Raw genomic sequence first — 26,658 nt, 5'->3', positions numbered from 1 at the left:
GACTGAGCAGTGCGTGCCAATGTAAATTCAGGCTGTACACTGAAAAAAAACTACATGCCAAAGTACTTTGAAAATCAAATGGTTTAAATCCATTACCACTGACTTGAACAACAATTTTATAGTTTACTGTGCTAGGAACGAGGTCAAGGTTGTATGACACAAATGTAATGTAATGATTTTAGAAATTGCAGTAATATAGAGAGGCGTTTTGGTAGATTTCCAGGCATGGTCTTTGTACATGTTTATTAAATACTATTTATTGCTAATGATTCGTCTTGGATGTGTGCTGGAACATTTGGATGGACATGTTTGTAATTCAAGAAATGTATTCATTACTTGTGTAGCCAGATAATTCACTGCAGAAATCTGTGATATATCATAAAACAGAACCTTCAAAATCTGTTACTCCTAAAGATCCTATGAGCCATTTTTTAAATACTTATGCCTTAACAGAACAGTACAGACGATAGAACTGCTGGAGTACTGGTTGTTTGATTGTTTTAAAAGAACAAATGCGATACTATTGCTTTATTATATAGATCCATACAAGAAATATTTCTTTGTCAATCTGAGAGGATTTTGAAAATTAGGAAGGATCTTTTTTCTTGAATTGAAGAAGAGCAAGCTACATGATCCTGGGGATTTTCATTATTTTCCTCTTTGTTTTGGAGCATTACCAAGGTAGTTGTTATGACAGTGTTATGACAGAGCACAGTGGGGTGCTGGAGGCACCGTCTTTCAGACAGAAGGCCAGAAAGGGTCCTCGGCTTTGATCTTCTGTATAGGCAAACTGTAGCATTTTGGCCAATTATTGCTGGGCAGAGCTCAGTAACACATCAAACAACTGTTCCAGTTTTCTGTTGATAGATCCTCTGTGGAAGTTTTTTATGAGTGTGTGATATTCTGCTTTGAACCGAATTTCAAGTCTTGTGCGAGCATCTTCTGCTTGTTTCTCTTTCCAGAACAAAAAATGGCACCCAATCATTACTATCATTGTTAAGTAAAGAAAGAGAGCTATTAGTTAGGTGAAGAATGTCTTGGCCTTTTGTCGTGTTTTTGTCAGTGGTTATCAAAGGAGATTGCACCTCATTGCCAGTTTATGTATGAGAAACTGAAGTGCAGGAGTAGTGTCAGATCTAGGGACAAGAAATACCACCCTGTTTTAATGCTCAAACTGTTGCAGCCCCCTGTGCTGTAGCACATCATCTGTTGTAGTAACACAGAGTAGAGTTGCTGAAGTTCTAAAGCAGAGCTGTAAGCTATATGGAAAGGGCAGACATTCATATACTAAGCATGTCCCCTGAATTTTTGATCTTACATTCTCGAGTGCACTGGAAAGAGAACTGTACAGAACTACTGTAGTTTTTTGTTTTCTGGGCCTCCTTCATGGGAACTGTTTATTTTGCCATTAGCCCTTCCTTTAACTTCAGGAACATTTGGGCTGCTAACAAACTTTCTGCCCATTTCCTGAAAGAGGAATAAAATCAGTGCACAATATGGATGCCTGCGCAGTGAGCCTTCCTGGAAGAATAGCTTATCTCAGGTGTCTTTTTTGTTCCTTCTGCTGATTATATCATCAGATGACAACACTGTCATGCAAATGACTTGGCAGCTTCAAAGAAAATTAACTGCAAATCCTCTTCACAACAGGAATAGTCACAGTCGCACGTTTTGGCTGCTGCCTGTTGGCTGACTGATCCCCACTTTGCACATGGCCAATGCCAGACCTATACACCTGCTAGCAGCCCAACACTTTGAACTCAGAGGGACCATCGACCTCTGAAGGACATATAAAAGACTTTCAGGTAGAATCAATGCTTGATCTGTGCTCCAGGCATCCTGTAAGCTCCATTTTACCATTGAAGTGTTTTGTGCCTATGACTCAATGTGTCTGTTAAGTTGCTCAGGTGGACATCCAGTACTATCTGTTCACTCTAATTTGGTAAGCCTAAAATGCATGAAAAGGATCAAACAAATAAGCTCATGTAACAAAAGAAACATTTTTCTTGTGAATGTGTGATGTCTGAGAACCATTCTTTTAGTCCCTGTATACTTTGGAGTCCCTGTATACAGTTTGGTTTTCCTTCAGTAATAGAATAATACAGTAAGAAAACTACTTATTTCCCTCCTATCTTCCCTTTCTTCCTCTTTCTCTGTGATGGAAAGGCGGATTTAAACCAGCCCATCTGAGAGCCAGCCCTACAAAGACAGATTTCGGCAAGCTGAGGTGTCTGATTCCCGTGCAGTTCTCACCTAATTCTCTGGATGGAGCTCACGCTGCTTCCAAAGCAGTTCCTTGCCGCAGAGGAGAACTTTGCCGCGATGCTCCGCTTTCTGCCCTGTCCTGCCTCTGTTGTTTGTGAGCCTTCTTTTACTGCTGTGTAATTGACTATCATCAGAATTCCTTAAACTATTCTTTTTAACCTTCCAAGTTCTTAATGGAAGTATCTCCGATTGTAAAAAAGAAAAAAGAAAGAAAAAAAAAAAAAAAAGAGGAGAGAGGTTTATTCTTGTTCTTTTAGCCTCTGTTGTAAGGACCCTGTGTTTTTGTCCACATTTGAGGAGAAGATAAAATAATTCACATAGTGAGGGCCTATGTGTGTGACTAGTCTGAGTCCTCAGGTAGGCAATCTGCAAGCTGCAGCATCCAAGCAGAGATGCCTCCTCCGCTGCCTGGGCAATGGAAGGCTCTCAGCCACCCTGCAGCCTCCAAGATGAGTGGAGACTGAGGATGGGAGGGCAGGCTTTTGTCTCCTTCACCATGAGAGTGCAGATTGCAACCACTGTCTCAGCCAAATAGTATTGGAAGCCATATTTTGAAATGGTGGGCCACAGGGAAAAGGGAGAGCCCACAGCTGAAACGCCATTGGTATGACTGGTATGATCAGGGCTTTCATCTTTAAATCAGTAATTTCTTGCTGCTGCTCTTCAGAACATAATTCAGTGGAAGATCATCAGTGAGATGTAAAATTATTCCCTTTCTTGGGCAGAAGCCGTTATTTTATTAATCACTTTTTTTTTTTTTCCTCCTTGAAATCACCCTTCTTCTTGGGTTTAACTGGGAGCTTGAAAAAGAGACTTACACAAAAGCCTGTTTTCTGAAAGTTTGCAAATAGCCTGCATTGTAGGAAGTTGGGTGGGTTTTTATTGTTTTTTGTTTTTGTTTTTGTTGCTTTGCAATGCTGTTCTTAAAGCATGGATGACAAGCCCCCAAAAAAGTCTTGTTTTTCTGTAATAAGATTTTTTTCTGTAACTTTGTTAACCTCTTTAGGTCATGGAGCATAAATCCCAATGTCACTGTGCAATCATTTTTTGCCCACTGAACTTGCCTCTGCTTGGCTTTATTTCTTTCTAAGGAAGTCATATATGCAACATTTGTTCCGTTTGCATCTCTCTCTGAACAGCCAGGCAAAAGAAGCAAAAATATAAGGACAGTGCCTAGCTATAGGTGTCTCTCTCAGGCAGTGCTAGATCCCTTAGTTTAGCCTACAGTTCTGCTGTGCCAGAGAGCTGCAGCAAACCTCCCAATGCAATTTAGGCCATTAGCCCTCTGTAATTCAGGAGCTATCTTTGCAAGTCTTGTCTGAGCAAAGTATAGGTGCTTTAGAGGAGGTACTTGTCCATGTGTTACCCCATAGAAGCCATTCACTTCTCATCTGGAACTTTCTGTCTGAATCCAGCCCTCTGGTCAATTAAATGAGCCCCTACCATCTTCCCTAGTTCTCTGTAGTCACTCTCTCTTCATATTTGGGTGATTTCACTGTGAACATGATGGCTCTACTGCTCTGACCAGTGGTCCAATGTTTGGCTCGGACAGTGGCCAAACAGTAGCAGACGTCTAGAGATGAACATAAGGACAGGGCAAGCACAAAGGGGTGCTTTCTCACTATCCTCTCCCCGCCTCTGACAATCTGCTGCTTTGTTGCCAGAAGTGGTGTATTTGTATTTATTTAGTTTTTTTCTCTTGTGAGTTTGTCTGGTGACTTTCTGAACCCACAACAAATGTTATCATCCACAGCTTCCCATGGCAGAGTTCCACTGCCTCACTGTGCTCTCTGTGAGGGAGCACCTCCTCTTGTTTGTCTGGAAAATGTCCTCTGTTCCTCCTACATTCTTATAGTGGGGAAATCAGAGAATCATCTCATTCTCTGTTCTTTTCTCATGCTCGTGCTTGTTTATGTACAGCCCTGGCACAGCAATACATGCAGGGAGAATAGAGCCTCCTGCATTTATTCAAATAGACTGTCCAGGGCACTCACTGAATACAGTTCTGAAAAATGACTTTTCATTAACATCTGCTGCATACTTGGACAAAAAGGCCGGGCACCACATCTTTGGGAGCTGAAATTAATCTTGCCTAATGCCATGTTAATTTTGCACAAAGGTAACAAAGCATCCAATCTTGAGAACAGTCAGTGGGTGCTCTGCAAAAATAAAAATGCATCTTTGTATCTTGTGAGGTCTGTGGACCCATCCTTTGAAAAATAATGCAAAATATTACAGAGGAACCATCCGCATCCCAGTGCCTCTTGCATCTCAAGTAGGCTTTTTAGGAAGGAAGGCCAGCACAGGGCTGACAAAACAACACTTTGTAAGGGAGGGGGATAGAGTTTCTAAACAGAGGATCCCAAGACACCTTTCACTGGTCCTTTTAAGATGATTTTATATTATTGTTTCAAGAATCTCAAAGACTTTGCGAAGAGTTGTAAGACTGCTTCAGAGCACAAGTGAGCTGCCAGACTTACTTCAAAAGAAGGAGGAAAAGGAAAAAAATTCCGAGGGATTTAATTGCAGTTGGACACTCTATTTCCATTCAAAAGCCAACAGAAGCTCTTACTTCCTAATTTACTGATTTTTACCACCAAGTTTTATTCAGATCTTCTTACAACAACACTGTCACTTCTAAATGGGAAAGCACACTTAATGCTAGTTCAGCCCTGGCTATACTTGTACTTTGTGGAACTTAGCTCTCTGAAAAAGAGGGTAGTCTCTGTCTGGATAAGTGCTTTGATGTGAAAATTTCAGGACCTGCCTCTGCTGTAGCAGTTTCCTTGCAAGGAGCAATGAGAAACTCTCCTGATATAGTTGAAACATGAAGTTCGGAAAAGGCAGTCACATTGTAACTCCTTTCCTATATGTCTGCAGCTTTCTTGGGCTCTACAGGTATTTCTGGGAGCTTAACTTTGTGGGGGTTGGACTAGATGATCTTCAGAGGTCCCTTCCAACTACAGTCCTGTCATTCTGTGTAACTCATCTTTATCCTACTGTGAGCAGGGACATACGAAGAGAAGGGGGCAAAGTTCAGATGGAGTAGGAAGTCAAATAAATGCCATGTAGCTCAGAAATGACACAAGAGAGTTGAAAATCTAACTCTACTTACCTGTTTTGGAATATGGATGGCAGAAGATCTCACTATCCCTCAGATACCTGTTTGGAAAATGCCAATATTCAGGGTAACATTTTTCACCTGGAAAATAAACAGGATGGAAGACACTTTCAGTGTCAAAGTGTCCTCATTCCCTGAACAAAAATAAATCTTCACTTTCCATCAGATTAACAAGCAATTTTTTTAAAAAAGTCAAATATTTGTTTGCTATCAGAAACTTTAATTTTTTGAACTCAAAGAATAATCTCTCTCACCTTCCAAATTTAATTTAACCTTCTCTGGAGGACTGGGCTTTTCTGCTCAGTAACCGCAGGAGATGTTCTTCTCCCTTGGCCGGAGTTGAAACTAATAGCCATGGCATGTTTGCTTATCTCTTATCTCTGGGGTTAGATCGCTGCTGTCAGCTTCTCCCTTGTTATCTGGCTGCTGCTACTGCTCACTCAGTTGTGCGGGGATGTCAGTTCCATTAATAACCTGAGCACCGTGCAAACAGATAGTGGAAAACAGGTGAAGAGAGAGGAAATTGTATTTAACCCCCATCTCGCAGCTGTCATTTTTCAGGCTCTGTCACAACTGCGTAAGGCCCGAATGGGTGCGTGACATCAAAACACCTGTGACAAATGGCATGGCTGAAATGCAGAGAGGGAGATGGAGAAGCAGATGGACACCTGCAGCCGCTCAGGGACAGGGGTGAATCTGGAGCTTTTGTGCCAGAAATGCAACATGAAAGCATTGATATGCCAAAAGGCAGCCTCATTCTTCCAAGGGGCAAGAAGTCTTTCATCACTCCTGGAAGTCTCAGATATTTAACTTTTACTGTTTTTGTTATTTGACCAAGTAAAATCGTCTTCCATAGAGGAATAGTTACACAGATATTATGGTCCCCCAGCTGATCAGTAATGGATTTTGAGGCATAATTGTAATTGATTTAAATATGAAGTGTGCAAAGGCTTAGAAGAGAGAGATATTTGGTTTTGAGTAAAAAACGGCATTTTCTGCCTGTGCTTTTTTTTCTACATGTTTCAGCCTTTGTTTTTGTCCATATGTACATCTGCTTTTTTTTTATATGGCATAGACAACTGGTAGTGGCACACTTGCTGCTGTGCCAGGCACAAGGAATTTCTCTCAAAAGAGAGCAAAGTCTTCAAAATCTGAGCCAAGCAAAGTGCCAAGCCAAGGAAAACTGAAATGAGGAGTGAAGCCCTAGACTAGTGGGACAAGGGGACAATTTTGCTGTGTCTCATCTCAGCTATGTGTGAGTCTGATGCTTTCTTGTGGCTAGAAATTTTTCACACTCTATTGTTAAAAAAAAAAAAGTGACTCTGCAACCTTTGCTAAGCAAAGGTAACCTTGAAAATATTAAATGATATTACATGATGATGCTAAATGATGCATGCAGAGACTGAGGTCAGAAGTTATCCCTCTCTGGAGCAGGTTATTCAGCATTTTGCTGAGTAAATTGCCAGAAGAAACACTGCAGTAAACTCATATCCTATACAGCCACGATCTGGAGAGAACTTCCCTGCCCTTCCCCTGTGCCTGGGCTGCTCCTCACAGAAGATGCTGCAGCACTCAGTTCCTGAGATCTCTTCAGCACAACAGGGCCTTGGGGACTTTTATTTTGTCAGGCAGCACAGTGCTTTTCGTTAAACCTGCTCTTTCCCCAGAGCTAAAACAAAAACAGCAGAAAAGCTTTAGCAGCAAGGTGGGTGTGTTTCTAGCAAGAGATGGCATAGCAGTGGGAGTGCAGGCTGGCTGATGGGGAACACAAGGGGTGAGCAGAAAAGTGAGCCCAAGTAGGAGTTTCTGTAAGAAATGCAACATAATTTCTGCAGCTCGCTAACGTGCCAGAGCAGTTCAGAGGTGGCCTTTGCTTTTTTTGCACTGTAGATCCTCAAGACTCTAGTTCAAAAGCACTGGGTGAGAATATCTAATGCAATTTCAAAGGACAGATACAGGGTTTTTTGTTGTTGTTGCTGTTGTTGTTCTTGACTGTGATGGTGGTTTTCTTGTTTGTCTATTTTTGTTTAATGAAAAAATTAAACAATTGTCTTGGAAAACAAAGAGAGGTGCCTGAAAATAAAGGCTTGAGAAAGAACAGTGTTATAAAGTACTACGGATGTGGCTGAGTTCAGCTCAGATACATGAGCTACAGAGCTATCCTGAAGGCAATTTAGCAGCATACTCCAGGGGTATAAATCTACCAGCCTGTGCTTTCAGAGCAGAACATTTTTGCTTCTGGCTTGCTTGAAATCTAAGTGGAAGAGGCCCTGGCTATCTGCACAGACATCTGTGAATTCACACCCTAATTGGTCCTATGGTGTGTTATGGGGCATACAGCACAGAAATGCATGCACAGGCCTCACAAAGGCTGTCAGAGTGCATATCTGCACACAGTCCTTTATTCTGATCCATGAGTAAACCCACCTCCACTGAAAACCCAGTGACGCTTAAAACTCATTTAGGAGCTTTGGATAGTCACGGTTTGGTGTTAACTAATTCTTTTGCCACTTCCCACAGCTGTGCTGACCTGCAGATGAATGGAAATAAAATATTTTCCCTGAATTTCTCATGAGAAGCAGCCGCTCCTGGCCTAACTGTGGGTGATTGGGCTCCTTTTACTGAAATCACATAGCCAATACATGTCCTTCAGGCCCATTTGTTTTTTCTAAGATGTAATTACTATTCCACGTGGGTTTACCAAGCTCAGCAGGTCAGAAATAATATAAAGGAAGAGCTGTATGTTTCTGAGGTAGTATTTTTCTTTAGCTGAAATATGTTGTACTTTCCAGAATGTGTTATGAGGTGATAAGCAAGGAAGGATACGCTGTGGAGGCAATTAAACCTGGGTGCACTGTCAGAAGTGGTTCCCAGGGTGTGCTGTCCCCCAGATCATGCCTGAGAGATGCCTTGGAGAGCATCTGTTGGTGCAGTCTGAACCCATTCCCTTTGTTCCTTGTCCCTGCTGGCAGCTCTTCCCAGGCATATAGCACTGGAGTGAGACACCTTGCCTCAGAGAGGCCAGGTACAGACAGTGGGCACCCTTGGAAGGTATCACAGAGCTGTGTTTGGTTATTAAGGGTGCTTGGAAATATGCATCCATGGGCACCTGCTCTAGCCCTTGCTGTCTGGTTCAGGTCAAATCATGGAGATAGTCTCTACTCACTTAAAAATAAATAAATTTTATATATATGTGTGTGTGTGTGTGTATGTGTACGTATATATAATTATATATTTTTATATAGAAAGGAAAAAAAGCATTGCAGAACACCAAAATTGAAATCTGAGTAGATAAGAGGAATCTATTGTTTTACTTGTTCAACTTGGAGTATTCTTTATGCTGCTGATTTAAAGAAGACTAAAGTTTGTTTACTCTGCTTGATGCATAAAGCGAGTATCATTATTCCAATTTTTCTTTATTGTGAAGCCAAGCTGAAGGGATGGGGAGATGAAGGTCTCTGGCCAACCAGACTTTGGAACCCCCAGCTGTAAACAGAACTAATACTGTTGACAGCTGCTCCAAATCCTGGGAAAATATTTCAGATTTAAAGACAGATGTAATTATTACTCCCACCCCAACCACCTCCCCAACCCTCCACATCTTTCTACCTGTAAACAAAAGCCTTCAATTACAGTCAATAGAGAAGCATTGTCAAGAAATCTACCCTGTGTAGCCTTTGCTTTTTAAAATTCTCATTTGCTAAGGGTTGTCTGAGATTCTGATGTTTTTCCAAACAGTTGCTCAAGCTTTTCCACATTCATCATTTCAGATCTTTTTGTTGCTGTTGTGTTTGTTAGATTGGGATATAACAAACTGTTTTAAGGTTTTGAGCATATAATTGGCTCTCTTGTTGATCCACTGAAGTCAAACTAAAACTCTCATTCTAAATTGTGAAAAGGATACATCTAATCATTTATGTATTGTGCAATCATAGAGGAAGATATTTGCTTAGTAAAATGTGTTTAATTTACAGGGCTGTGGTTCTGTTCATGGAAGACAGCATTCATGTCTGTCATATATAATGTTCTGTTCATAAAAGAATAGATTCATTATAATTGTCATGCAGAGGTTACAAAATGGAAATGGAATTAAAATAAAACAGACAAAGGAATTCTTTTTCTTAGTAGAATTAAAGCATAGCTGTCAGCAGAATGAGTTTGGAACCAAGCTGATTGGAGAAAATACGAGAAGGTATAATAATTATACCGCTGTACTGAACTAAGAAGTTATGTTTGTCAAAATATCACAGTGAATTTATATGTTTATAATAGTCATACTATTTCAGATTTTCTGTTATTTAGTTTGGTTCTTTTGATAAAAATTCAATGCAGGACAAGTTAAAACTGAAAACTTAATTCCAGTGATGATACCATCACAGTGCATGAACCAGTGATAGAGACTTTGTCTTCCACAGAGCCAGAACCAGAATGACTTAGGACAGAAAAGAGTCGCATTGTGATGTGAATTATTTTTTTCTCTGATTTGTTTCTATGCATGGCTGTCCTACTCCACTTTTAGGTGCTTGTAGCTTTATGGATAGTAATAATATTATTGTGATAGTGGGTTTTAGGAGTAAACATATATTGCCAAGTAACTGTTTGCTTAGAAAATGTTGTCTCTTTTCCTTTCCTTTTCCTAGGAAAATAAAGTCCAATGTGGTCCCCTTTTAAGTTTTGAAAGGTGCCACTTCACCATTGATTGCAGTTTATGATTTCATGTGGCCCCTGCTGTGGAAATAAAATACTTCATTAAGATGTGCCCAGTCCAGCTGCCACTCAAGTCAATGGATCACATCCTATTGATATCTGTAGTAGTATAATTTAGCTCTGTGATGGAAATTTTCTCTTTTACCAAGATCCATCACTATTTCCCCATTTTTTCTATACATAAAACCTGTGATATTTGTGCAGCAATTTTACCAGATGGTTCTTGAATCATCTGTTTTCAATGACAAATGAAAAGACCAGAATCGTACATAAAGGCTGAATTAATCTTTGTAATTAAATGGAACGTTACTTTGCTGTGAATGATTTTAGCTTTCAGAAAGTATTTCATGCTAATTTTTCAGCAAACTGTAATTGTATTAATTTTTTTTTATTTATTTTTAGAAACTTGAAAATGATCTTCACAAAGTTATTGTTAGTCAAGTTGATATACAGAAGATCTGTGTCAGACTTACAATTTTGTTGGGAGTGAGATGCACAGAGATTTTTGTTTATTGATTTATATTACAGCAAGTATATATGTTACAGCAAGTGGTGTCACTAGCAGGCCTACAAAGTAACAGAATTTGACTCTGATGGGCAAAAAAGGCTCTCTGAAATCTCACACACAACTTAGTGTCAAGTGAAAATTTGACTAGACTGGAGTGATGCATCGAAACTAGTGTTTCCACCTTAGCAAGTCGTTAGGTGTCAAAGGCCTTTTCTTTGTCTCTGTAGGAAACTGATCTGCAGTGCTCACACCATGACAGAAAGACATGCTCATAATAAAATCCCCACTGTGTGGAAGTCAGTGGTGGATCTTCCTTCTGTAATCAGTGAAAGAGAAAGCACACTAGGTCTTCCGCCTTGGAGCCTGCTCTCTCTAGCTGCTTGTATAGAAAACTGTTATCATGTCTTACTGCAAAGTTTGCTGCTGCTGTGCATCACCCCCTGGAAGAGCCTCTCACTTTCAGTGATGGGAGACGAAGTCCAAGGAGATGAGTTTCCTTAAGTTACCCAACAGCCTAAGCTAGGCTGAGTACTGAACAGTAGCTGGAGGAAATACCCCATCACTCCTTTTCTTCCTGTATGTGTGGTTACTTAATATGTAAACTAGTGAGAGAAATCAAATGAGCCTTTAAACTATAAAAAATTGTGTGTGATGGATTCATGTGCAATTACCGCATTGTTGGTTCCTGTACATTTGTCACATTTCATTTGCTTTGCCCATGTGTGTACACACTTCCTGGAAGGCTGATCTTTTAAATATACTTTTAATCCTATCAGGGGGAAAATACTGACTTGATTATCAAAGAACAAGCCAGTCTTAGGAGACCTTTTTACTTTCTAGTGTTTTATGAATAATGAGTCTTCAAATTAACATTAAGTATTATTCAAGTGAATAGAAAAGCTATCCAAGGAAGCAAGAAATTTCCAACATGCAAATTTAGAAACTCACTCTTAGGAAGATGCTTTCAGACTTATCTGCTGTGTAGATAAGTTGGGCTCCACTCTGGGCTTAGCTAAAAGGGTTTGGACCTAATTACAAAGATGTTGGGAGGAATCTCAGTGGAGCAATTCCCAGGGATTTTGAAGGGCTTCCTACATCCTCTCAGGAGCTTTGCTTTGGTTTGGCTATAGGTGGTAGTCCCCTCCACCAGAAGCCCCACATCCTTCACTGTTGGCAGCAGGGTACCTTCCTGGTGTGCCTGCATGGGCTCTATGGGCCTAGATCACATCCTGGTTGGAGCCAGTTGGTTGGAAACAGTCCTCTAGAGGGACATACTCTGTCCTTCTGATCAAGTAAGCTTATTCCTCTCTTTCTCCCATACCAACATGTGCTACGTGTTTGAGATTTTGTCTGATAATGGGAGAATACCTCAGCAGGAGGTTTGGTTGACTTGTGAATAACATTAGGACCAATTTGAGACACATTTCTTTTGTGGGAGAAGATATATAGCAAGATATAAATTGCGTGAAACAATCATGTACTGATTTGTCTGCCATCACCTCTTGCTTTAGACGTTCTCAAAAATGCTCCTAAAGGATGTTATTCATTTGTGTCTTTCCAAAAATTCCAACACCATAAGCTTTGTTTCATTATGGTATTTTAGCATGTACCTATGTTTCATGATAGCAGATTAACTTGATGTGTTAATAACAGTGTGCTTTTCTGAATCTTTGTTATCCTGTGTGACTGGTGGAACATTCATGAAGGCACAAGAATTGTGCTGCTAGTAAGTTCTACCTTAGTGTTTAGTCAGACTTCTGCAGTGCATATTGTGATAAGAATTTCTAAGTAACATATACAATAAAGTAACACTTTCCCCTAAATATATATTTTTAAAAATACAGACAGATTTAGCCATTGTTAAAACATCAAACTACTAAGAACAGCATTACTTTCTGAATTACATTTAAAATACTCTAAGACAAGCTTTGTTATTTAATAGGTATTTGTTATTTAATTTATGTTGACTCTATAGTATAGTATCTCAGTATCATCTGACAGTTTTTCCTCATGCATGGAAATCTTAAACTTATAATATTGGCTGTCAAATATGCAAAGCAAGAATTTGTGTAACTCATCAAGTGAGCCTATCACTCCTGAAGTAGCCTGGTTAGGAGAACTTTTCCCACCTTCCTTTTCTAATGCAGCAGGGCCATGACAAGATTAAATAATTTAAATACAACTGAAATATAAAATTAATATTAAATAATATTATGGATGTGATATTTAAGTCAACTTACATCACACCTGCTATTAAGGAGCCTGGAGGAGGAATCATCCTCATCCTTGAAGATGTTTGGTTAAAGAGTGGGGTTTAAAAGTGCTGAAAACTGGCTCCATGCTGCTGCTCTCACTGGGCTGCCTGGAAGAAGAAACAGATGGATGTGGCAGATATTCACAAGGACTCCAAAATGTCCACGTAGGGACTGGAAGATGAATTTGTTGTGGTCATGACCAGACAGCTACCACTGTGGGTCTAAGGGCAATGTCCATTTCTACTTCTTACAGCAAAAGAGTGATGCCAGATCCAGCCTGGCTTTGTAGTCTTCTGTGTTTACAGCCAATGACGTGAATCTTTTTGCTTTCATTTCGAGGGCAGTCTAGAAAGTGAGAGGATACACTGTATTTCAGAAAAACAATAATGTTCTTTTATATGCCCAAATTCAATCAACAGTTTTTGATTGAAAAAGTACTAGGTAAATCGTGATGGAAATGACATTTTACTGACAAAGTTAATACTTTTTGCAAGTTGTCCTCTGAATTGTTCTTAAAATATTACTCTTCATCATATAAGTTAATTAAAAACATATTATGTAAATACTGAAGAGTTAAGGATCAATTAAGTAGATTCAACTTAGAGACTACTTCAAGTAATTCAGATGATGACAGGAGAACATGCAGAACATTTGAGATTCACTGAATTTGTTTCAGCAGCTGACTTAATAGAAACTAAAACTGATGAGTTTTGCACTTCGCTTTATCTAGGCTAGTGTAACAACTGGGACTGAAATACTGAAAATGGAAAGTGAAAATTTTCCAGTCTCTTGCAAAAGTTCTGTCAGCTAGACCTGACAGCACCATCAGCAACAAAAAATAGACACTCTTGATTACATACAAACTTGCAGATGAATTGTGCTCTCCTCTCTTTCCCTTTTTTCCCCCTCAGGCATTTAATCTTGAAAGGCTGCTGTACCTTCTGGAAAACTGAGAAAACATTCAGCTGAGAGTTAATTTGGCTCATTTCATATTTCCTGTTCAGCATTTGTCTTCCATTGTGTTTTTTTTTCACTGGGGATATTTGCATGACAATGGGATCTTTCTTGCTTAAGAGTTCATCTGCTCCTGCTGCTAATTTCCCACCTGAAGTTGTAATCTTCTATTTGAGACATCTTAATTATCTCAACCGCAATTAATTGTGACGTCACAAGTGGAGGATTATGACTTTAGGTTGGAAATGAGATTGAGAAATTGACGGAGTTTCAAGAAGCAAACAGGTTTTTCTTCTTGAAAATAAAATAGAAGAGAGTTTTTGTTAAACTGAGGCAGACCCTAGCAGCTTTCTTACTGTTTTGGAACAAACGATTCTAATTCTTGCTGCCTGTGGTCTTTGTGAGAAGCTTTGTTGTATGAGATGCTGTGGAAGTGAAAAAAAGGGCAAGGGTTTTATTGTGGAGAAAAGGGGACCTTCCTTTGAACTGCCATCCCATGCTGCAAGAGAGAAGCAGAAGACGGTGGGCCACCAGAGGGATCCAAGATCTGCTTGCAGATAGAACACAGTGTTGGTATGACTCTTGTTTGTTTAAAACCCAGTCAGTTTGCTGCATTTTGTATCTTGCAATATTCACTTGTATTCTGGCATTTGACTTTCCAGACAATATTTCCAGAAGAGCTTTTTGTGAGGGATGGAGGAAATCCCAAAATATTTGAGGATACGTTAAGTTCAGCTTCCCAAAAACACATGAAGTGAAAACTTTGTGCTACCCTGATCCATCACAGCTTTAATTTATTCAATGGCTTTGTCATATTTCACTTCTTTGCATGTCATCTTATCCTTTCATATTCTTCTGCTTTTCCTTCGGAAATATACTGTTTTCACAGCAATGCACTGTGTCTGGGTGACCTGCTGCTGTTTTTGTGAGGCCATTGCTAAAGTTGTTTATATCTTTATGCTATGATTTATGAAGTGGCAATACTCATCTACAGCTGCTATGAATTCACACCAGCATGTTTACACAGATTACACTTAAACACTGGGACGAGATCATCACTGAAAAGGAAAAAAACAAAGTCAAAGAAAAGCTAAGTGTCTCACTTTAACACCATTAATGATGTCAGCAAAGGCTGTAAAGGCTGTAAATTAGCTGAAAGTAGAGAATGAACTAAAGGTCAGCCATGTGGTTTTAGGAAAGTAAAATGTCCATCAGAAAAATGTTCACCCATCCTCAGATGTAAAGGGAAGTGATCATCAGTGAAATCATTGATTAGCTCTTGTTGGGATCCAGGCTTAGCCATATCTGTGAAATAAATATATTTTAACACTTGGATGTGTACCAGCTGCTGGGCCATAGCAGAACGGCACATTTTCTGGAGCCTTTTGGAAAACATTGTAAAAAGAAGCATTTTGACCATTTGCTTATCTCAGTTACTGGTAGAGAAGACCAGCCTTTAAGAATAAGATTTTTGTTTTCAAACAAATTGCTGTAATTCTGCAAAAACTCTGCAGGTGTCAACAGACCCACTTTGATAATCTGACCACATTGTGAAGTGAAACTCATTTGTGGCACTGAGTCTACCTTGTAGGCAAGTTGGTTTGAAGTTAAATCAAGATGCCTTCAGAGAGACATAATACTACGCAATAGAAAATAATGGGAAAAAAAAAAAAGAGAGAGAAATGTTTACATCTGCCAATTCTTTCTTTCTTTCTTTTTCTTTTTCAAAGGCAAAAGCAGTTATGGCAAAAGTGGGTTACCCTCAATTTATAATGAATGACACATATATTAATGAAGACATCAAAACAGTAAGTGTCAGACTTGCAGCTTTCTTCTTTTACATCTTGGGACCATTCTTTGCTCTCTTCTACTGCTGTTCAAAATCAAAGCTTTTTGTTTATAACACATCTGGATTTCAGCTTGCTTGGTTATTTTTAAGCATAAAAAGTCAATGATGTTGTGTTGAAGTAAGATGGCCATTATGCCAGCTGGCAGTAAAATTTACCTGAGTGTAATGAACCTTCCTGCTATTAACCATTTTTCAGGTTAAAAGTACCTCAGCTTAAATTTTGTATTTAGCTATAAAAAAACAAAAACAAAAACAAAAATGTATCTCCTCAAGGTAATAGCCTTCAAAAAGCCTAGTGTGTTTTTTTTTTGGTCTGAATTATCACAACTGATGATTCCAATATAGTATAGGCTCTCTGCTTTTTCTCCAGGCTATGAATTTTCTAAGCTTATTGATTATCATTTCTTCAGGCCCTAAGAGCTGTACAGCCCTACACTTAGGAAGCTGGACAAGAATACTGTTGGGGCCTCAATCTTGAGCCAGTATTTATTCAACTTAACAATAGCTGAAAGGAAGATGATGAAGAATAATATATTCTGTCATTTTCCAAAAAAGTAATTGTGGCATGTGTGTGATGAATTGAATTACTGCACATCATAGGCAAAGTGGAACCACAAATTCAATCTTGAACCACTAAAATCCAAGTAGGGATAGAGTTACTCTCCCAGAGAACAGGAAAGAACACTGAAAGGAGGCATGATTTACTGGGGATCCTTGGAAGAGCCAACTCTACAAGCTTAGTCTTTGTCTGTAGAAGAATAGGGTGAGGTGGTGCTGTGCAAAGAGAGAGGATGTGACCAGCTTTGCCACTCAGGGTATGGAAATATTTACCACAGATAAGTGGTTGTATCTAGCAAAAATAATAATAATAACAATTGTTAATCACAGTTGAAAAAAAAAAAAAGATAAATCCCTCACAAATCCTGGTATTTCTTGAAATTGACAACAGGGATCTCAGCTAGATTTATAAAATAATAGAATAACTTTTTCTTGCATGGTTAGTTGTGTGCGTGGGTTGTTAATAGATTTGGAGACTTGTGGGAACATGGAACCCTATGGCTGTATGAGTTTAATGTGAGAAATGGTAAAAACCTGTAAAAACAGCAGAAGAATCCTCCAAGGGCATACAGTACAAACCATTTGTGATGAAATGCAAAGCAAACAGAGAAAAAGAGGCTTTGTTACTGTCTTGAAGGTGGTTTTAAAATGAACTTTTAAAAATGAGGGTAGACCTCTTCTCTTAAAGAGAAGAGGCTGCCTTTTAACAGTTGTAGAAACGTGCAGTCTGCAATTCATCATTGGGTACTTCTGATTTCCTAAGCTGCATCTGCACAGGCAAAAGCTTTTCTGATATTCCAGTCCCTTGTGTAAATTCATTCACCATCCATTCTTAAACCAGAATCACAAAATATTTATTCTTTCTACCAACTGTGGAAATTCCATTTGTTTTGATCATGTCAAAATAAAAAAAAACTTTTTTTTTTTTTTTAGACATGGTCAAAACAAATGAAACTTGTTTTGATGAAAATGAAAAAAGATTTTTTTCTTTTTAAATTAAAAGTTCTGATTATTTTGTCAGCTCTTGTTTCCTTGGATGTGTTCTAAAAAATATCTGTGCTTTGCCTATACAGCTGAAGTTTACAGAAAGTGACTATTTTGGCAATGTATTACAAACTCGCAAATATGCAGCCCAATCTGATTTCTACTGGCTTAGAAAAGAAGTTCCAAAAACGGAGTGAGTAGTCAAAAGCTAAATTTTCATACTCTTTTAACAATGTTTTAATTTATAGTATTTAATTTATATGATTTCACTGTAATAGAATTATAGGCACAGCAACATATTGCAATAAAAATACTTATGGGCAAAAAAAGCGAAACAACTCCTGTGGATATTTTTATCACAGAATTGCTTTTTTCATTAAGTTCTAGATATTCCTATTCTGATGCACAATGGTCATATGCTAGCAGCTTAAACTTTTAATTTAATGAAAAAAAAGGAGTAATTGAATCTCAGTTAAAAGTGGATTATGTCGCAGTTAGAATTTGGAATGGTACAGCAGGGATTTATGAAATAAATTTTCTATGAATTGAACCATTATCAAGAAATAATATTATTATTAGTAGTAGTAGTTAGTACTGTTAGTTACCTGCTGTTGATAGCAATGATACAGACTAAGGAATGATTTAATTTACTTAAGTTATATTTATTTATTTGTAAACTAGAGAATACAAATTGTGTCACATACAGTCATCAAATACGTGAAAGAATCAGTCTCTCTTCTTACTGGTGGGTAATCAAATCCTTAAAATGCAAATTAATACCTAAACAGAAATTAATTACTCTAATCATGCTACTTAAAAATGACTCCTCCTGCATGAAGACCTTGAAAAGTGCAGCTGCTTAACTCCTGTGATGTGACTTCCCTATGGTTCCAGAAATTTTTGCTCATATTGAACTGTACCTTGTTTTGGGAAGCAGTCTGTGCCTGCTTAGAGTTTCATAATTTGGTACTGTGTACTTGAGGGAATGTTTATAACTTAATTTTAATGTTGGGTTTTACTTCTTGTCCCACTTTTCTCTGACATTGCAATTGTTAACCCTAGTGAAACATAACACTTGCTTTTCAAAACCAGAGTGGTGAGGTGCTGGAACAGGCTGCTCAGAGAGACTGTAGACGCCCTGTACCTGGAGGTGTTCAAGGCCAGGTTGGATGGGGCCCTGGGCAGCCTGGTATAGTAATAGTTATAGAGGTTGGTGGCCCTGCCTGCAGCAGAAGGTTTGGAGATTGATGACCCTTGAGATCCCTTCCAACCCAAGCCATGCTGTGATTTTATGATTCTCTGTAGAAATGGTACACAGCAGCCCTCATCCTCTGAGCAGAGTTGAGGCAGCACCAACACAAACCAAATAGATTAATGGCACGATGCAAAATGTCCCCTGTAAGGGACGTTAATGGTCAGATAATCCCTGATTGTGCACCTCAGGGGCTGTAATCTAAGAACTGTCACATCATGTGAGTAAGCTTAAAAAATGAAGGTTTTACTCTACCAAACATTACAAGATTGATTACTTCCTCATCCTTGTCTTTGCCCTCTTATTTCAAGGGTTATTTAACAGAAGGCCTTTCATCACCTTTGTCTTGCCCTTAAGTAGATCTGTTCATGTCTGCTTTTGCATTTTCCTTTGCTAAAAAAAAAACAGGGAGATGAACAGGACTATTGTCACAAAGTAGCTGATCCACTGAAAGTGGAATAGAAGAGAATCAGTGATCCCTACAGATCACACAGAAGGGAGATGGGAACTCCTGGTGGGATTGCTGTCCCCAAGTGTGCATGCATACAGGCCAGGGGACAGACCCTCACATCTCCATCCCTGGCAGCTCACTGGCTGGGCATGGCTGGGGAGAGACCACAGGGCCCCCTGGTCCGAGTCATCCCAATTTCATGTTCTGCATTTCTCCTTCACCAGTACAGCTACATGCTATACTGTTTGTGGGGCCAGAGCTAAACCCACCTCGTTCTCAGCCACAGTGATTTCTCATGGGAGGTTATTCTGCCTCTACATATACTTGGGGACAGAAATGAAATCTGAAGGTGGTGTGCCTTAGGCTTACATCTGTTGCTGTGTCAGCTGAGGTATATCAAGGCACACATTGTCCCTGCTAGTAAGATTGCCAGCCTATGTTTTAATTTATTATAACACAGGTAACTTCCATCAGTCTGAGGTACAACAAAGGTGGACTTAAAAGTATCAGATCTTGCCACGTTTTGATTATCAGACCACTTCTTTTTGATGCTTTTGCTTCTCTTTTTTCTTTCTTTTCTTTCTCTGTGTGTGTGGGTTTTTTTGTTTGTTTGTTTTTTAAAGCCTGTATCATTCATTGAACTCCACAGATCATTGGTCTACACAGAAGCTTGGTGCTTTGTTAATAGAGAATTACCCTTGGGGATTGTTTCTGTTTTCTTTGTTTCCTCATTTCCCTACTTAAGTAGCTTTTACCAAAATATTTACATTTAGAGATAGATATTATAAAATGATCCATGCAGTGGACTGATAAATAAGAAAAAGAATATGTAAGGAAAAAAGTTAACACCTATTCATTATTACCCCTTTACTACCCCCAAAAGTGAAACACTATATTCATTTAGCAGACAGTACAGATTTCTCAGCAATCAAAATGGACTCTTTCATCAGCATAATCAGCTATATCGAAAATCAAAGTGTTGGCTCACTTAGAACACCAGGGAAGTACCATCAGGGGGACAGATGGAGGAGCTGAGAAGGCAAAGGAGTTCAGTAAAGAGAAATGTGCATTTCAAAGTGGAAACAGTTATTCTGGAAATACAACGGTTTTGTAATCTAAGAAACAGAAAAAATGCCCCAAAATAGGAGTATTTATCAAAATTCTTTGTCTTATGTTTTGCTCCCTCCTGACCTAGTGGTCACCTGGCTTAGAGCAAAAAGGAATGGGGAGGACTTAGGTGTGGTGTTGCTCTGGCCATGGATGGAGGGATGCATGGGGACACATTTTATGCCAGCTCTTGCTAAGGAGATGTGATGTCATATTGGGGTGCCCAGGGGCTGGATACCCTGAAGGCAGTCACAACACCTGCCTTGGATACTGGCCATGATCCCCAGCAGGGCTGGCTGGGGAGCTGGCTCTTGTCTTCAGAGCCATCTCTTTCAAACCAGGGAATAAGTGCTAGTATGAGGACAGAGATGTACAGAAGGGATTTGTGGCAGTGGCTGAAGAATATGATGCCTGAAGCAGTGCCAGTTAGATAGACAGGGCTGAATAGAGGTTACAAGGCTGGAAAGGTAGAGCACAGGAGGGAGGAGAACAACTGTGAAGGCAATTACCTTAATCCAGGTAAGACATGACTACAGCAGAGGGAGGTGAAAGGGAGCACGTGGAAGGGAGAGATAGAGGAGAACTGGAGTTTCAGTGGCTTTTATCCATCCTTGGAGCCATATATGTTAATATGTGTAAATGCTCGTGTATATGTAAACAAACATCTTTTTAACAGTGATTGAATCTATGCTTCTTAACACCTATAGCATACTTGCACATAACAGGAAATCAAAGAACATTCTGGCCATCTCACTACATTATTATTGTCTTTGTCCTTTGAAGTCAAGAAATAATATGAAAGATTATTTCACTCAACCCTCTGCGCTGGAAATGTAAGCATCTGGTAACCCTGTCACAGGACACACAAGAAGTGATCCTGGATTTTCTTATTTCAATTTTTCAGTCACACACAGTTGTTTGTCCATCCTGGCCCTTGATTTCTGCAGGGAAGGACAGTTTTCAGATGCGCTGGGCTGGATATGGTTAGGGACACCACAAAAACTGCTCAAAAAAACAAAAGCAGGCACAAAAGATGCTGGGCAGACTGTCACAGGCTCTGAGCTTAGAAATCCTGTGGGTGGGCCTGCTCTGGAGAGGAGAGGCTGGAAGGAGCCTAATGGAGCCTTTTCCTGACCTCTAAGCCTCAATTTAAGCAGTGATATGCCATTGGAGGCTGGGCCCAGCCTCACCATCCTTGTTGCTTCCCCAGGCCTGAGGGAAACAGATGGCAGCCTAACATGGGAGGCTAATCCTTTATTTTTGTACAGGCAAATGTATAAAGTTGGCTAACAGTGTGAACAGGAAATACACTTTTCAAAGTTACCTTGAAGATGGCTTCTCCTGTAGTGGATTTTTCTTTGTTGCCTTTTATTATCTTTTGAAGAGATTTTCCAGATTCCAGCTTCATTAGCAATTCTGTACCAGAGTGATTTACTTACTCAAAAAGTTGAGGGAACAAACTGAAACTTCAGTTCATGCTTTGCAGAGAATTACAGAAATAAGCTTTTCCCTTCATTGTAAGGATTCCCAGTCAACTCTTTACATGATTGCCAATGTAGTGCACTATGTTCTCAACTCAGGAAAGAAGATGTGGTGAAGAGAGCTGTAACAAGCCTAACAGAGTATCTGCCTCAGTTATTATTTAAGTGAAAGATTTTTTCCACAAGAGACCTCAGATTTACAAGTATCAAGTCTGCCAGGTTATGTGTTGACTGCTTGAAGTTCGTAGGTAACATTACAGGACTTCACTCATAGCTGTTCCTCTTTCACATGCTAATAAGAAATGGAAACAGTGAAAACAATTAGTCTGTAATTAATGGGAGCTTATATTTTGTTAGTCCTGTCTGTTCTATACTTCTGATAATAGAGCAAATGCACTGATATTGTAACTAGAGCAAATTCCCAGATAACCTGACTTCAAACAGGAATGTGAGAGCTATTTCTAAATTTGCTTCACCTTAAAATTTAACGTTGACAGCTATTTATTACAGCTCCTCATATACTTATTTGATGTATTATTAGTTAAGGGCAGAGAAGCTGGTGAGGAGTCTGGAGCACAATCCTAATGAGGAGAGGTTGAGGAAACGCGGATTATTTAGTCTGCAGGAGTCCCAGAGGTGACCTTATCACTCTCTACAACCACCTGAAGGGAGGTTGTGGTGAGGTGGGGGTCAGCCTCTTCTCTCATGTGACTAGCAATAGGACAAGAAGGAATGGCCTCAAGCTGTGCCAAGGGAAGTTCAGGCTGGGCATTAGGAAGTACTTCTTCTCTGAGAAAGTGGTCAGGCCCTGGAACAGGCTGCCAAGGGGGGTGGTGGAATTACCATTCCTGGAGCAGTTGAAACGTTTGGATGTTGTACTGAGGGACATGGTTTAGTGGGAAATGTTAGGTGGACGATTGGGCTGGACCATCTTAGAAGACTTTTCCAACTTTGATGAGTCTGTGATTCTATGATTAAGGTCTGTCACTGAAGGCTCAGTCTTTTCAAGGAACTCACTGAAAAATGCTGGCAGATTTGAGGTGAAGTTGTTCATCTTGTCTGAATAGAAGCAGTCTCTGTTATTTCTGTTCTTTTGTAGAAAATGCTTTCTAAATCTTCTTGAGAATGGCTTGGAGTGGTACAACAGAATGCTGGAGTGCAAATATGCTCTTTGCCAGAGTGTCTAAATGTCAAACATATAATTCAGCAAGTATACTCTGCTTGTCACTTGAAAACTCTTTCCTTTGTGACTCCTTGGTACAGCTTCCTACCTGCTCAAAAATGTAACAGATTTCATACTGAGTTGTTCCTGAGGCCTTCTCATGTAACCGTGACTTGGAAAGAACATAGGACAATTTTAAACTGAGGAAAATGAAACTGCTATTGGTCTGTGGCTTATACCAAGCTCAGGAGACAAGATGGGCTCTGCTGTAGCAATGGTGGATCATCAAGGAAGGAGTAACCTTGAGATAGAGATGCTGTGATGAGACTCAGTAGCTTGTCTACAAAGCTACGAGGTAGGTTCATAGGTATCAAAGGGTGATGTCCTTGGTTTCTTTCAGGCTAAGTGAGGTGTTTCTGTAGTAAAAAACACATGCATCACTATGGTTAGCTCCTTACCCAGTAAAAACAGTAGACTTGTATTGTTAGAGAGGCATTGCTTGTCAGTAAAGAGCTCTTCAACCACTGCTTGTGGTATTTTCTATCCTGAATGAGTTGTGGCGAGCCCAGTGTGGGCACCGTGACTGCAACAGTAAAGAGGATGGAGAGGAGATCAAAGCACACCAGTCTGTTTTGAAGTGTAAGTTATCTGCCTTGGGCCCTTGATCCTGTGACTGAAAATGAGGGAACCCTGTAAGACACGCACTGTAAGACGGATTTATAAAAAGGGAGTATTTGTGGTTCGGAAGCCCTTTTCATGCTTAAAAGATGCTGTTCAAGGGAATAGAAAGGATGTTTTAAGTGGAATAAACTGACAGAGTAAGGTGGAAGTTGCAGTGCTATTTGTCTTTGCTCAAACTTCAGTGAAATCCAAATTAAAGTACTGAGTATTTCAGATGAGTCCCTCTGAGGTCTTCTTGTCAAAAAATGACAAGTCTTTCAGAGCTACTGCTAAACCAGGAGAACAGGTACCACTGCATAGGCTCATCAATTCTGTGAACAGATGTGAAATTAGAATGTAGCAAATTGTAGCCCCTGATTTTTTTTTCTTTTTCCCTTCATCATAGGCATTATTTCTTAAATACTCCATTATCTCATTACGTTACCTCTAATATTTCATTCCTTTATTAAGGAGGAAACAGAAAACACACCAAAATAAACAACCTCCCCCTGCTCCTCCCCTTCAGCATCTCCTAATAAACAAAACTGGGAGAATTATTTGTGGCAATTAGAGACTCTAATGTGATGGATGGTTAGGATATTTACATGCCATCACACTTGGCTTTCCTTGGTTACTTTTTCTAGTTGCTGCATTGTGACATAAGCTTTGAACGTGAGAGAAGCAGATAAATTTATGGATAAAAGACAGAATGCTGCCATTCTGAAACTCTCCCCTTTGCTGTATGGTTTACATGAGGATATGAGTTGCCAGGAAAACAGTCAGGATCTGCAGATCACTCATTCATTTGATGGTGCTATTTTAAAGCACGTGACTTGAATGTCACCAACATCACATATTTTCCTTGTTCTGATAGATCTTCCTTTGTCTTGCTCATTGCCGTGCAGCTGCCATCTCTTCTCTTTGAAAGAAAATTTCCAAAGCATTTTCATTATAGTCATTGCTTTTGAGCCTTTCAAAACTTCTGAGTAATGTACTGCTAAAGACATCAGGATTTTCCTTTTTGGACGTTTATTATAGTTGTTTCTAATTTATTATGAATTAATGACTAATTCTCATTATCTTTATTACTTTAATTTTATCTTAGTTCTTCATTATAAAGTATAAGGTGAAATCTTGGACTCACTAGAGTCAGAATTTCCTCAGAGGGGATTTGGATTTTGCTAAAGTCTGTTGAGATTTTTCCACTCACGTGGGTGAAATCACTGCTAATGCAGATGAGCTTAGTCTAAGGAGCTCCATAAATCCTGTTTGCATTTCAGATCGAGGTTTCCTTCCAGTAGGTTTGGGAAACCTAACTGTGAGAAGAAATGCTTATATTCCTTGTTAAGTTAGTTTTGCTTTGCAAGATGTCTGTTTATGGGCACAATGATAACCGTGTTCGCTGAGTAGGGTACAGACAGAGAAGCCATTTATTTCAGACTTCGGTTCCCAGAAAGGACCTACCCATGTTGTTGGCATCATCCTAATTGTACAAGTAGCTGCTCAGCAAAGAGTCTGAATCCACTTCAGGTGCTTAAAAATTTGCTCTCCTCTAATTTCAAGAGGGAGATACTCCACACGTGGTTGAAAGACAAATATAATAGAATTGAAAAGGGTTTTTACAGCTGCTATCACCTCTGTTGGGTGAAGTCAAGACTTCAGTTTGTCAGCACAGCAGGCACAACTATCACTTAGAAGTACAAGAGATTCTGTGACAGGAAGCTTAGCAGTCTCTGACTATGTGCACTTAAATTAAAGCCATTAAACAATAGATTTCAATGTTCCAGGAACTGTAAGTAGCGCATGTTGAACTGGAGAAACAATTAAACTTTAATGAATCCTAGATCTTTTACATTTTTGCATCTTTCCACTGACTTAACTTTTTATCTTTGCTCATTGTATTCAGAGAGATGCTAAGGTGTACTGACAGCTGATTTCTTCTGCTCTCACTACAGGTGGTTTACGAGCCCAACTACTGTCAATGCTTTTTATAGTGCATCCACCAATCAGATCAGTGAGTATCTGAATTCTGAGCCTACTTTTAAAGTGTCTGTTTGGAAAATGTATGTATCCAACTTCAGACAATATCTGTACAGTTTGTGTGAATGTGACTGACTATCAGGTGTGATGAAAATCAGAAATGCAGACATGGTAATTCAGCTGTGAGACATCTTTAGTTAGACGATAGTTTTGGAAAAGCAAGGGCTCCACAAATTGGAATTACTGCTCTTAATGAGATACCCTGTGTCAGCTGAATTGCAGTAACTGCTTACATACACTCTGTCCATTGCAAGTGTGAAAGAAAACATTAGCTTAAATCATTTCTATTAGAGTTTACACCATTTTCCATTTTCTACTTGCTGCAGCAAAAAGATGTGCACATACACTGCCATAAATAAGCAGTAATTTTTGAAGTTACAGGAATTCAGTTCACTAATGTTAGTATATATACAGAAATAAACATGGTTGGAGAAAACAGTGAGACAGACAGAGAGCCTAAGAAGTGATGCCCAGTGGAGTTGTTCAATATTTTCCAATGACAAGGAAAGCTTTCTGTAGGTAACTGCTAGTATCTGCTCTTCCCTATTTCTGTAAATACTTTTTTGCCTCCAAATTTACATTCTTTTGTGTCTAAGTGAGCTCATTCGTAAAGCAAGCATGATAATTACGCAGGTCTTTTGATTAAAATTAGTTCTAGGCCTAGACTGCTCCCCTTTAATTAAAGGACTGCCATTGATACGCAGCCATGTTTTTGTCTATCATTGAACTCTTGAGGCGGATTTCACTGAGTTGATCAAAGCTCTAAAGTACATCTCGAAAACGAGAGTTGGTTTTCCTGCTAAACTGAGCACTGGCCACCACTGCTCTTTCAGATGTATTGTGTGGATGGAGAGGAGGCTGTCGGTGCAAAATGAGAGCTGTTGCTGTTACATCTTCGTTAACATGAGATCCTTTCAAGTTTCAGCAGCATTCATCTTTCCCAGCCTCCCCACCACGGCACATTAAAGAAAGCTGCAGTGAGAGGCTGGAGCTACTGAAGCTAAATTTCACACTTGCTGTGTCATGAAACAGAGGGCTGTCAAATATAACTTATCTGTCACAGGTGCGGAGATGACTGTGTTTTGTATCAGAACTGCAGACTGTCTCATACTGCTGGTATTTGACCTTGAAATTTGGATAGCGATGCTCGCTGTTTTTTTTTAGGACTGTTCCTAAGAAGAAAAGGTTGTAGGTGGCTCTTTCTGAACTGCGTTTACCATAAAAATGACATGCAATTGGAGGGGAGGCTTGAAGAAAGGCACAGCGCAAGTAGTCTTCCACCAATGACCACTGTGCTTTATAGG

General features: G+C 39.5%; 1 protein-coding gene across 1 annotated transcript in view; it reads left to right on the top strand.

The window, feature by feature from the left end:
* PHEX (phosphate regulating endopeptidase X-linked) overlaps positions 1-26,658 on the top strand; it is a 95,778-nt gene that overhangs the window by 47,169 nt on the left and 21,951 nt on the right. Inside the window, exons 13-15 of the mRNA XM_031599318.2 lie at positions 15,541-15,618; positions 17,291-17,394; positions 25,270-25,328. Coding sequence (XP_031455178.1) covers positions 15,541-15,618; positions 17,291-17,394; positions 25,270-25,328 — 241 coding nt within the window. The remainder of the gene's footprint in view (positions 1-15,540; positions 15,619-17,290; positions 17,395-25,269; positions 25,329-26,658) is intronic.

The sequence above is a fragment of the Phasianus colchicus genome, chromosome 1, assembly GCF_987193195.1.
Source record: "Phasianus colchicus chromosome 1, bPhaCol1.hap1.1, whole genome shotgun sequence".
Lineage (NCBI taxonomy): Eukaryota > Metazoa > Chordata > Aves > Galliformes > Phasianidae > Phasianus > Phasianus colchicus.
The sequence above is the reverse complement of the archived record's forward strand: the minus strand, read 5'-3'. Positions and strand labels throughout refer to the sequence as shown.